At 52.8% G+C, this 12,788-nt stretch overlaps 1 protein-coding gene across 1 annotated transcript in view; it reads left to right on the forward strand.

The window, feature by feature from the left end:
• WNT4 (Wnt family member 4) overlaps positions 1-11,300 on the forward strand; it is a 28,032-nt gene extending 16,732 nt beyond the window's left edge. The window contains exons 3-5 of the mRNA XM_066270159.1: positions 7,039-7,170; positions 7,258-7,400; positions 8,045-11,300. Coding sequence (XP_066126256.1) covers positions 7,039-7,170; positions 7,258-7,400; positions 8,045-8,512 — 743 coding nt within the window. The 3' untranslated portion in view covers positions 8,513-11,300. The remainder of the gene's footprint in view (positions 1-7,038; positions 7,171-7,257; positions 7,401-8,044) is intronic.
• Positions 11,301-12,788: the final 1,488 nt, after the last annotated feature.

Raw genomic sequence — 12,788 nt, forward strand, 5'->3', positions numbered from 1 at the left:
TACCTAGATTCACCAATTGTTCACATGTTAACGCATTTGCCTTATCAGTTTCTCTAAAAACACACATGCACACTTTTATCTAAACCACTTGTGTGCACAGGGCTTTCATTACACTGTTTAGACGGAACTGTAATGCCTGTCCCCCACCCGACTCCCCCATCCCTAAAACTTGAGCTCTTTCAAGGTAAGGATGACATCACGTTTACCTGTTTCCCAGCATGTGGCAGAGCCTGGCATGCAGGAAACAGTCAGTGGATGTCTTACAATGACAGGAAACAAGTCAGGGCAAGGACTAGACGGGGCAAAGAAAGGCAGGTGTGGGTCAGTGCTGGCCTGAAGCCAGCGAGGGACCCCATTCCTCAGCTGTGCTTGAGACAGGAACGAAGGAGGGGCCCAGCGCTGGCTCAGCAAGTTTGGGAAGACACTGAGAATCCTACCGGGCCGAGCTGGAACCTGCTCCGGATTACGGCCAGAGTGGTTTGGTTAAGCGTCCAGTACCCTCAGAGCTGAGTCAAGGTGCCCTCCCCTCGAGCTGACCACACCAGGCAGTTGTGTTTGAAGGAGTCTATTTTCTCCTCCATCCATCTCCGCACTTACGTATTTTTCATTTTCTTCCTGACTTTTCCTCTTGGAAAAGTCTTCATTTGTTTCCACTGAACAAGAGAAGGGACTTGTCCATGTCAAGGCCAAAGCACTACTCTCAGATGGTGCAGGGGTTGATAAGGCAGGCGGAGGGAGGACGTGGCGACCATGACCTTCAGCAGTGACTTCAGTCCTCCAAGCCCGGCATCCTCACCTGTTAGTGAGACCGGCAGGTGCGCTTACCTCATAGGGTTGTCATGAGGATTCAGTGACGTAATGCATGGCAGCCCTTAGTGGTGTAGACCCTGCCCCAAGAAGAGCCATCCGTCATCACCAGCTGCTGTCGTTTTTGGCGGCGGCGGCAGCAGCAGCAGCAGCAGCCGGTCTGGGCAGGTCTCCCTCTCAGCCCCCAGCTTTGGGAATTGGGGGGCTTGGCCAGTTACTGCATTCATGAGCTGCCTGGCTGGGGTTATGACCTCAGACACGGAAGAGGCCAAAGCTAACAGCTCACCCTCAGAGCCAGGAAACCCCGCTTGCTGAGGGCCTCCCGTGTGCTGCCCCCGGCCGGCCTTTCCAGTTTCTGACTCTGCAAGTGTGTAGTATTATTCCGGTTTCCCAGCTGAGAAAGGGGCTCAGCAAGCAGAGAGTGGTTAACACACCCAGGTCTGGGACCTGCCATCTCTTGGCTGTGACATCTTGGGTAAGGTCCTTCTGTCCTTGTAAAGTGGGACAATCCTAGAACCAACCTCCCTTCCAGGACTCATCAGGATTCAAAAAGATGATGCCTGTAGGGCTAACTGGCTCCCACAGAGACCCTCCTCGGGCTCTCTTATTGCCTGGGGCCTCACAGCCTCCAACTTTGTACTCTGCCCACCCCCACGTAGCGGAAGCCACCCTGCCTCTGTCCTATTGAGGCAAGACCAGATGGTGAGAACATGGTCACCGGTAGAGACAATATGTAAGTCAGGGCCATGTGTGCTCTAGGCTGAAAATCTACCAGCAATTTGGTAAAATTGGCACCTGAGGAAGACAGGAACGGGGCAGATGGGTGGCAATTCTTGGCTAAGCAGGCATGAAGGGCCAGATGTGGAATGGACTCTGTGCCTTCAGTCGCTGCTTCATGCCAGTGCCTAGAGCAGCACCTGCACATCGTAGATAACTGATAAGTATGTGTTGAGTGGATGAAAAGAGTTTGAAGATGGGAGGGAAGGCCAGGATGTTGGAGGTGGCTGTAAGCAGGGTGCATGGGGTTGGAGGGGGATTGGTCTCAGCGTAGCTGGCCTGAGTGGGACAGGGAGACGTGGGAAGGGCCATGCAGATGCCTCTCCTCCTGCTTCCCTTCATCTGTGGACAACATCAGGGCCTCCCCCTGCCTCTTTGCCCCTCACTCTGGGAGCTTGATCAAGTTTCTGTCCTGAGAAAGGGGACACAGGGAGCCCTGAGACCCCTTCGGGCTCTGGCTGCCATGGCTGGGAAGGGATGCGGTGCACTGGCCTTAGCGAAGAGAAGATCCAAAACCACTTGGTGCCATCAGATAATTTACAGGCTGGGGGCGGAGGTGGCATCTTAGCCCCTGAGACATGCTGGCACTGGGAGTTCCTTGAGGACAAATTCATCTCTCACCTCGGTACCCCTAGTGCAGAGTATAGGGCCTAGCTCACAGCAGGTGGTCGATAAACGTTTGAGGCAGCAAAGGAAGAGTCTTCCCTAAGAAAGTGTTTTAGCCCAACGGCAAAGACATGGTCAACTGACTAGCCCTCCGAGTGTACATGCCCCACTGATATTTGTTACTAAATGAATAAAGTGGCATTAATCACCCAACAGTAAGTCTCACAATAGCTACTCTTGAGCGCCTACTATGTGCCAAGGACTAGACTAAACAGGTTCCCTACTTTACCTCATTAGATTTCCAGAACCACATGATGAGGTCAGTTCTATTATCAGCCCCATTCTATGGACAAGAAAGCTGAAATCACACATCTAGGAAGTGGCAGCACCAGGACTCAATCTCGGGCCTGCCTGGTGAGCAATCCCCGCTCTTGCCCAGCCCCACCCACCTCCAAGCAGCTGTGAGGGGTCCATGCTGTGCCAGCCCTGTGCTGGGTGCTGGGGGCTAGATAAATATGAGGGACAGCCTGGTCCCAGGAGCTTCTGTTCGACTGCAGAGGCCAAACACACAAGACACTTAAAAGATGAAACGGTCTGCGACCCGATCCTGATTGCAAGGGACAGGCAGGCCAGTGGGGTGAATCCACGGTGGTGGGAGAGATATGCAGAAGCACTAGGGTCTTGCCTGCCAGCCAGCAGGATTTCCCCATGTCCAAATTGGGGAATTGAGGCTGAGAGAGGAAGGTCAAAGCACTAGTAAGAGTCTTAACACAGCTTTGTCCAGCTCCAAAGCCTTTACTCCTACATTGTCTCTTAGATCCAGAGAGGCTTCCTGAAGGTGCTAGAACCAGGACTCAGACACAGGTTGATTTCAAGAAAAGATGAGCTTTTGCAGATAAGAGAGCAAATGAAACTGGAAAGGCAGGCCGGAGGCAAGGATAGGGAGAGAACGAGGAATGATGTCTCTCAGAGACTATGCCTGTCCTCCCCCCTTCTTACAACTCCCACTAAATCTGCTTTGGAAGCACATGATTTAATCTGGGGATGGCACTTCTACTAGGAACCTTGCCTGGTACTTAGGGCATCACCATGCCCATGACTCCCTTTCCAGCCCAACTCAGCCTCACCCGGTTCTCCTCCAAACATTCCTTCTTGCTAGAATGTACTTCCTTCTAACATCTGGGAGAGATGTCATATGTGATGTGTTCAGAAAAGCACTGGCCTTCAGTCAGACAGGACTTGTTCCAGTTCTGTCTTGGCCATGGACTGGCCTAGGTCCCCCAGAGAAGTCACTGAGCCTCAGTTGTTCCTCCATAGAGCAGAGCTGGAGAGAGCAAGTTATTAAGGTTGTTGTGAGCCTTAATAGCATATGCAAAGGCCCCGGCACCCTCAGAAAGGAGAGCTATTGCTGAACTCTGAATTCCCAGCTCCAGGCAGCCTTAGCACCTTCAAAAAGATGGCACTGAGGCAGGACACAGAGGACACATAGGATTTAGACCAGGAGCTGGCAAAGAAGGTGCCCTGGGAAGGAGAAAAAGCAGGAAGAAGTTGGGTGTGGGACAGGCAGATGCCTCTATGGAAAAGGCAGAGGTTGCAGGGCGGCTGCTGGCACCTTAGAGTCCTGCTTTCCTCAGCTCTGCTGTCCCAGGAGGACAAAGCCAAGACTGTCTTTCTCTTGCAGTTGGAACAGGCAAAACCCTGACCAGGGAGCAGTTATCTACCACGTGGCTAGGGAACTCCCTTCTGCTACACTTTCAAGCGCACCACAATCTTTCTCTCTCAGTGGTCTCTGCCAGGTGCCCCACTAGTGAGCAAGGCTCTAGCCTGGGCACCCAAGCAGAGTGGAGGACCAAGAGGGGCCAAAACAACAGAGTCAAAGGGCTGGGATGCAGGGTCAGTTAGAAAAAATTAGAGAGGCCTTGGCTGGTGGCTCAGTGCATAGAAGGTCGATTCAGTTTATGGACATCCTGGGTTCAGTTCCTGGTCAGGGCACACAGGACAAGCAACCATCTGCTTCTCTCCTCCTCCCTCTTCCCCCCCCCCCCCCACCATAGCCAGTGGCTTGATTGGTTTGAGCACTGGCCTCAGGCACTAAAAATAGCTCAGTATTTGAGCATCAGCCCAAGACAGGGTTGCCAGGTGGATCCTGGTCAGGGTGCATGTGGGAAGTCTATCTCACTATCTCCCCTTCTCCCACTTAAAAAAAAAAAAGAAAGAAAAAAGAAAAAGCTGGAGGAGCCAACATCAGCTTTAGGAGCATGGTAGCTTGGCCACATTCTCCAGGCCTCCTGGAGCCTCCTATGCTAAGCACAGAGGTCAACTGCTCACCATCCCCAAGTAAAGAACCCACAAAAGGAACTGGACTTGTCCTACAACACGTGAGATTTAGGGTAAACCTAAGGAAGACCTTCTTGGCTTCAAACATGGGAGGTGGGCAGAGAGGGGCTGCACATATATTCCTAGGGGCTTTGGCCATGAGGTGGGTGGGATAATGTCAAGATTGAAAACTCTGGAGCCAGGCTTCCTGAGTTCGAATTTGGTTCCACCACTTCCCAGCTGGGTCATTTTAGACAAGCTGTTTCCCCACTCAGTGCCACAGTTTTCTCATCTGTAAAATGAGGCTTAAAAGTCTCTATTTCATAGGGTTGTATATACATTATGGAAAGCACTGAGAGGATGCCCAGCACAGAGTAAGCACTCTATAAGCTTTAGCTCATTTTTTAAAAAATTTATTTATTTTAGTGAGGAGAAAGAGACAGAGAGAGAGCAGGGGGGGGGGGCAGGAAGCATCAACTCCCATATGTGCCTTGACCAGACAAGCCCAGGGTTTCGAACTGGCAGCCTCAGTGTTCCAGGTGGACACTTTATCCACTGCGCCACCACAGGTCAGGCGTTTTAGCTCTTTTTATTATTATCTTCCTTCCAGAATCTTTTCCTTCAGGCCCACTCCCAAGTGGGGAAAACCATGCATCTTTGTTCTCAAAGCTAGGGCAAGGAGGACCCAGAATCCTGGCAGATAGGTGTTGGTTTGGGGAATGAGACAGAGGTCTCCCTGGGCAACTTGCTCCCAGGGCCACAATCACTCAAGGAAGGAGGTGAGGCCAGAGCTTGGCATGGGCCAGGGCTGCCTGAGAGCCCGGAGAAGCAAGGGAGAATGGACCATGCCGGCTGAGCTGGGGCCCAAGGCCCTATCTCCTGCTTTCCCTTCCCCCTTGGTCTTTGGGGCAAAGAATTGTGCTGCTTCAGGCCTGGAAATACCAGAAATACCAGAAACTAAAGTTGTCTCTCTTTGCGTGGCCACAGCACAAAACCAACCAACATGATCCTGCTATTAACCTCGATTAAATTGGAGAGGATTCCATCTCAGGCTGTCGAGGCCCCCATGGCCCCAGCCAAGGCCCCTGATGCCGGCCCAAAATGGCCATCCCAGGGCAGAGGCTGGGCAGTGGTGAGTGGGTGGTGGGCAGTATTTCCAGTTCAAGGGCCGAACCAAGAACAGGGCATCCTGAGCCACCAGGGCCTGAACTGCCCCCACCCCAGCTCAGCTTTTTCTGCTGCCTGTCCATAGACACGGGCACAGAGGAGGTGATTGTTTCTGTCTGACCACGGCGACTGCTCCCCAGGGCAGCCGAGAGCACAGGCCTGGGTGTCGCAGAGGTAATTGCCAACCACGGGGCCAAAACCTGCCCCCTCCACTCCTGCGGACACAGACACTCCAGCAAGAGACAGAAGGACAGTCACGGGCACACAGAGGCCCTCACAGGGCCCAGGAGAGGAGCTGGGCCTGTCTGGTCACACTCCCAGCCAGCCGTGCACACATGCACCATACTTGCACTACACACACACACACATACACGCTCCCTCCCACCACCCACACCCCCAGAAAGAGGCTCCACAGAAGCTACACCCCCTGAGGCACAGTTCCTAGGAGGATAAAAACACCCATTCAGGCAGGGGGGCAAGGGCAGGCACCAAAATAGAACCACTGAAAAGTCATGGGCAGAAGGGAAAGAACAGGCCCAGAGGCAGGCAGACCTGAGTTTGAGTCCTGATTCTATCACTCCTAGCTGGGTGACTGGGACCAAATCACTTCCCTTCCCCAAACCTGCACTGCACCATCTGTGAAAGAGGCACAGAGAAAGGTACCCAGGGAAGAGTGCATGCCCTCATCAGCAGTGATCAAGGTACAGTAGGGGCCACTGTGATTACAATTTACTGTTAAAGAGACCAGGAATGAGCCCAGCCAGAGCAGGAAGGCTGGGGCAGGATCCTAAGGTTGGGGGACCCCTCAGAGCCCGTGGGGGCTGGCTGGGAAATAGACACAAAAAGAACACAGGTTTTAGAGGAAGCGAGACCTGGGCTGACAGTTCAGTCTGCCCCTTCACAGCTCTGTAGTCTTGGTAAGTCAGTTCACCACTCTAGGCCTGTCTTATCTCTCAAAAATGACACGAACATCACTTGCATTCTGGAGGGGTTGTGGGAACAGTAACCCCACAAAAGCTAATAGCAATGAAGCTGGACTGTCTGCCTGCTCACCCACATACCGTGACCAGGGACAAGTTGAGTGAGTGCTCTGTAAAGTGGGGATGATGATGGTACTAACTTCACAGGCACTGCGAGGATGAAATGCTCAGCACATGTAAAGACCAGGCATGGAGCAAGTGTACTTAGCATCCACGTGACAAGACTAATCACCAGCAGTGTCATTCCTGGCCCATGGAGTTAGCCTGCCCTGCTTTCTCCGTGGGCTGCCATCGTTCAGGTCCCATATACCCCCCCCACCTCTGAAAAGAAGGGTGCAGGGAAGAGCACTGGGACCCAGCCCTGCCCTCCCTCTGCCACCCACAGGGACTCGGGAGGCGGCCTTCGTGTACGCCATCTCTTCAGCAGGTGTGGCCTTCGCAGTGACAAGGGCATGCAGTAGTGGGGAGCTGGAAAAGTGCGGCTGTGACCGGACAGTGCATGGGGTCAGCCCCCAGGGTAAGTGCAGGAGGTGCTGAGGTGTGAGAGGGAGAGCAGTGGCCTGGCCGTCCCTCACCCATGGCCCCTTCTGCCCCCGCCCCCCAGGCTTCCAGTGGTCAGGATGCTCAGACAACATCGCTTACGGCGTGGCCTTCTCACAGTCGTTCGTGGATGTGCGGGAGAGAAGCAAGGGGGCCTCGTCCAGCCGGGCCCTCATGAACCTCCACAACAATGAGGCTGGCAGGAAGGTAGCATGGCATGTCTTCCGCCACCATCATCGCAGGGGCAGGGCGCGCTCGGCAAAGTCCCCGAAACACTCTCCCACCCACATGCTACTCAGAGAATACTCCTGTCGGCCAGTGGGGTACCAGACGGCAGGGTGGGGGACAGTGGGAGTGGCCCCCCGCATAGTCACACGTCCCCCCATCCATACGTATTTATGTGTATAGGTGTCTCCATCTCTCTGTCACACACACACCCCTAACAGGTAGCACAGCTAGGATTTGAATCCTTCTATGTCCAACAAAGATTATGTGCCAACTCTGATACCATCTGCCTTCTCAACACCTACTCACCAAGGTTCCTGTGCAGATTCAATGCAGCTGTGTTCTTCCCTATCATGTCACTTGTCATTTGCTATTTCATATGACACTGCCCTTTAAAATGTCTCTCCCCTGTCAACTGCAAGTGTCCCAAGGGCAGGGACTGTCCCCAACACAGCTTCCTGGCCCACCATAGCATACAACAGGTGCCTAATACAGAGGAAGCATGACAGTGCATCTTGCTTCCATTCTGCTGCATGCCCCCAGCCATGCCCTCGTCTGCCGCCAGCAAACCTCCCTGGCCTCCCTGACATATGCTGATGGCACTCTCCCTTCCCCGCCCTTTGCAGGCCATCCTGACACACATGCGGGTGGAGTGCAAGTGCCACGGGGTGTCAGGCTCCTGCGAGGTGAAGACATGCTGGCGAGCTGTGCCGCCCTTCCGGCAGGTGGGCCACGCACTGAAGGAGAAATTTGATGGCGCCACCGAGGTAGAGCCACGCCGTGTGGGCTCCTCCAGGGCACTGGTACCACGCAACGCACAGTTCAAGCCACACACGGATGAGGACCTGGTGTACTTGGAGCCCAGCCCAGACTTCTGTGAGCAGGACATGCGCAGTGGTGTGCTGGGCACAAGGGGCCGCACATGCAACAAGACATCCAAGGCCATCGACGGCTGTGAGCTGCTGTGCTGCGGCCGCGGCTTCCACACAGCACAGGTGGAGCTGGCCGAGCGCTGCAGCTGCAAGTTCCACTGGTGCTGCTTCGTCAAGTGCCGGCAATGCCAGCGGCTGGTAGAATTGCACACGTGCCGGTGACTGCCACCTGCCCACGCCCAGCAACCACCTAGTGGCCTGGGGAAGGCCCATAATTTAAACAGTACCCTTCCATCTACCCCAAAAGATACTGGTTATATTTTGTTTTGGTTTGGTTTTTGGGTCCTCATGTTATTTATTACTGAAACCAGGCAGGTGACCCCAAGGGCACCAACTGGGGTCTCCCTCAAGCCTGGGCCTTTGTGGCTGCCACTGACCAAAGGGACCTTGCTCATGCTTCTGGCTGTCCACATGTGGCTGCTACTGACCACTCAGTTGTTATCTGTATCCATTTTTCTACTTGTAGACGTGAAGAGGGTAACAGGAGTGTTATAGCCACGTGCCTACTGACCCTGCCATTAAGGAAAGGGGTGGCCCTACAGCGGGGAGATCAGTGCCATTTTGCTGGAAGTTGCACTCACACACATACACACAGACCCCTGGCAGCTTCAGCATGGTAACTGTGTCTTCTCAAGCCCACCGGAAAGGAAATGGGCAGGTACCAGGTCAAGGGCAAAGGATTAACTTTAGCCCTCCAAGAGCAGCTGAAGGTTCAATTTCTGTGGGACCTTCTCAGCAGGAAAAGCAGGTGAGATGAGGGCAAGAGAAGCCCTACAGTCCCACCCTGGAGCCCAACCTGCCTGGCCTCCCCTCAGAGAGGAAAATCTCCACTCCCTAGACCCCTCAGGCCTAGCTGCCATCCTGGACCAGAGACCCCAGCTGGGCCTCTGCAGTGATGCCCTCATGCATCTCCTCCTCAATGCTGCTCCTCCATGAAACTGAGAATGGAAACTGCTCACACAGAGAGGAAAGGGCCACGTAAAATAGCCCTCTCCCAACCACATTTCACTGGATGACAGAGAAGACAGGGATGCTTGTGCCTGTTTTGCAGCAGAGAGGGCAATCCCAGATCAAGCAAGATGCAGAGGCAGAGCCACAAAATTCCTCCAGCTACGGCTCTTCCTGGGCTCCTGTACCCAAAGGCCCAGAAACTGCAGGTCTTCTTGGGTCTGAGCCTTGGGGGTGGGGGGACCTCTGGCTGGAGGAAGAGGGGCTACAAGGCAGACGGAGGCACAGGCCACAGGCTGGCTAGAGCCCACACAGTTCCTGAAGGCAGAGCAGGCTCTGAGGGACTAGGTCAGGGGTCGGGAACCTATGGCTCGCGAGCTAGATGTGGCTCTTTTGATGGCTGCATCTGGCTTGCAGACAAATCTTTAATAAAAAATAATAATAACATTAAAAATATAAAACATTCTCATGTATTACAATCCATTCATTTCCTATCGCTCATGTTCATAGTTGTGAGTGGCTGGAGCCAATCTCAGCTGTCCTCCAGGGCAACACCAAATTTTTTATTGGATAATGCATAACGTACACGGGTCATTGTATGACTCTCACTGAATTACATTTTAAAATATGTGGTGTACATGGCTCTCTCAGCCAAAAAGGTTCCCGACCCCTGGACTAAGTGGACATCTGGAATGCACTCTTGCCCCGGGGTCCCATGGATAATGAAGAGGTCCCAAGAGACAGCACTATAAGCCCGGGCCTGGCCCTGCACACCAACCAAACTATCAGGAGTCTAGTCCAGACTTCTGTGAGCAAGACAAGCACACAACAAAAATGGCCTGAACCAGCTGCTTCTAGGGTGGACTCCCAACCACCAGAGAACCCCGCTGCCAGTCCTGCCTTCAGGCTTCCCCCACACTGGGGCTTTAGGCTCCTAGTTTCAGGTCTTGAGCTCTGGGAGCCCCACTGGAGATTCTCAGACCCCATGCTTTAGGCGCCCAGGTTCAAAGTCTGAATTCAAAGCCCTGAAGTGAGAATATGGGCTCTGGCCTATAGAAGCTCTCCAGACCTGGTGGTTGTGCCTCCTGGTGTTGGCTCCCTCACGAAGAGGTCAATACTCTTGGTCTCCAACCAAGCTCTCTGCTCAATGTCCATCCAAGAAGGCCAAAACCAAGTGAGATGCTGGAGCCACATTTGAATGTGGGGATAATCTTGGGGCAGGCAGGCTCTGATGTGGATGAAAGCTGAGCCGAGTAAGTGTCCCCACAGCTGCCCAGCTGGGCTCCCTCCTTCTCTGGCGGGTTCTGTTCAGCTGTCTGCTCAATGCCAGGGAAAATACTATCCCTCACTGGCAAAGGCCAGACCCAGACAAAAGAAGCACTGGGGACCCCTCCCTCTCCAGAGATAGGGCTGAGCCACTTTCCCCCATCCCCAAGTCCTTTCCCCTGAGCCAGGGGAATAATAGGTCCAGGCTGCATGCTGGTATGTTGGGCAATGCCCCCAGAAGCAGCAAAGATGGTCTGTGCTTACTCATAGGTCTTACCTTCCCCCCTTGGCAGGGGGCTCCTCAAAGCTGAGCCTCTTGGATTCTGAAAGGTATAAACTTGGTAAAGCACACTAGGTTCTAGGAACCTCTGTCCAGCCGCCTACCATCAACAACCAGCACCCCAAACGCCAAAGGGATCCACTGCCACAGGAAAATAGAGCTTCCTTGGACACACTTTCCTCCAAACTGTCCCAAATAGAGGAAGAATCAGCACAGGCCTGACAGCCACCCACTCTGGAAGCTGGCCTGGGGGTCCAAGTCCTGTCCAAAACCTTCACTAATCTTGCCACAGGCAAAGGTGATGTCCTCTGAACCCTTGGGCTGGATAAGCCCCAGCTCTGGATGCTGCTGCCCCTCTGCTGCCCTACCCCATCCTCCAATTTTTATACTCGGCTCCTTGCCATTGTGACATCCCCATGAAATAGTCTGATGCACGATAAAATGATTATTTCTTTATCTTGCAATTGTGGTGGTGACTTTTTTGGAGAAGAGAGAGTTGGGAAAGGACGTGAGAAAAGCAGGTAAATAGCAGCACTCTCTAGACATGGGCCCCCTGTTTGCCTGCTTTCCTTCTGAGTAAGGGGCGTGATGGCCACAGGTGAAAGGCCCACCAGTACGCTGTCTGGAATTCACTTTTAACATCCAGAGGCTATTGCTGCACTTCACTGAGCAATGATCAGCCATTTCAACCTTGGCCGAAGCCAAGGCCTCAGGACCGTTCTTGAGTGTTGATGTGGAGAACAGGGACAGATACACTGACAAGTGAGGGTCTAGTGAAGTGAGTGCCAACTGAGGAGATAGGGGACAAAAGGAAAAGAACTTAGTTCCTGTCAAGGACACAAGGATTCAAAGCCTATGGCTAGAAGTAAACTCCAGGTTTGGAGCCCAATCAAAATGAGGTGTCTGGATGGAAAATACCATAACTCAAGTCACACTGATGGGGAGACCCAAGGTGGCTTCTGAGGAAGCTTACTCTGGAGAAGTCCACGTCCCCACCAAGCGGGGCACGGCCAGTCTCTCCACCTAACACCCTCACTGCAACAAATTCATTCCAGCCTGGAAACTGCTTGGCTTTCCAGAAGTTTAGTGGGATATAAAAGGGCTGGTGCAAAGTGCTTTCAGAACAGCAGGAGTACATACAAATTTGTGAAGAATTGGGGAGGGGAACAATATAAAGTCTAGACTACGGGTGAATAGGAAAGGACACCTCACTCTCAAATCAGGGTCAAAGAGGAGAGGAGGGGACTGGTAACATAGAGTCCAGGACGGCTAAGAGATGTATGTGTCCATTCCCAACCGGTTTTTACAACTGTGAAAAGGACCAAAGCTTTGCAATCAAGACAGGCTTGGGTTGGAATCCCTTCACTATAAGGAATCTTGGACAACTCACTGTCACACTGGGACTCATTTTCTTCATTTACATTATGGCACCGTTCCCCTTGCCCCAATCCTAAATGGGGTTAAATAATATGATAATAGTCTATTTATTGAGGACATTAAATAACACATGTAAAGTTGAACAAATGTCTTTTTTTTTTTTTTTTACAGGGACAGAGAGTGAGTCAGAGAGAGGGATAGACAGAGACAGACAGACAGGAACGGAGATGAGATGAGAAGCATCAATCATCAGTTTTTTGTTGCGAGACCTTAGTTGTTCATTGATTGCTTTCTCATACGTGCCTTGATCGTGGGGCTATAGCAGACCAAGTAACCCCTTGTTCAAGCCAGAGGAGCCTGCGCTCAAGCTGGTGACCTCGGGGTCTCGAACTTGGGTCTTCCACATCCCAGTCCGACACTCTATCCACTGTGCCACCGCCTGGTCAGGCCAAATGTCAATTATTATATTAGTATTACTCTCTTCTCAGGAGTGTAAGAGGCAGTTAAAGTAGCTCTAAGATGGGGGGACCAGAAAAGGGGATAGAACAAGGAGCAAAGCAGAGACAG

This window comes from Saccopteryx bilineata, chromosome 3 (assembly GCF_036850765.1).
Source record: "Saccopteryx bilineata isolate mSacBil1 chromosome 3, mSacBil1_pri_phased_curated, whole genome shotgun sequence".
Lineage (NCBI taxonomy): Eukaryota > Metazoa > Chordata > Mammalia > Chiroptera > Emballonuridae > Saccopteryx > Saccopteryx bilineata.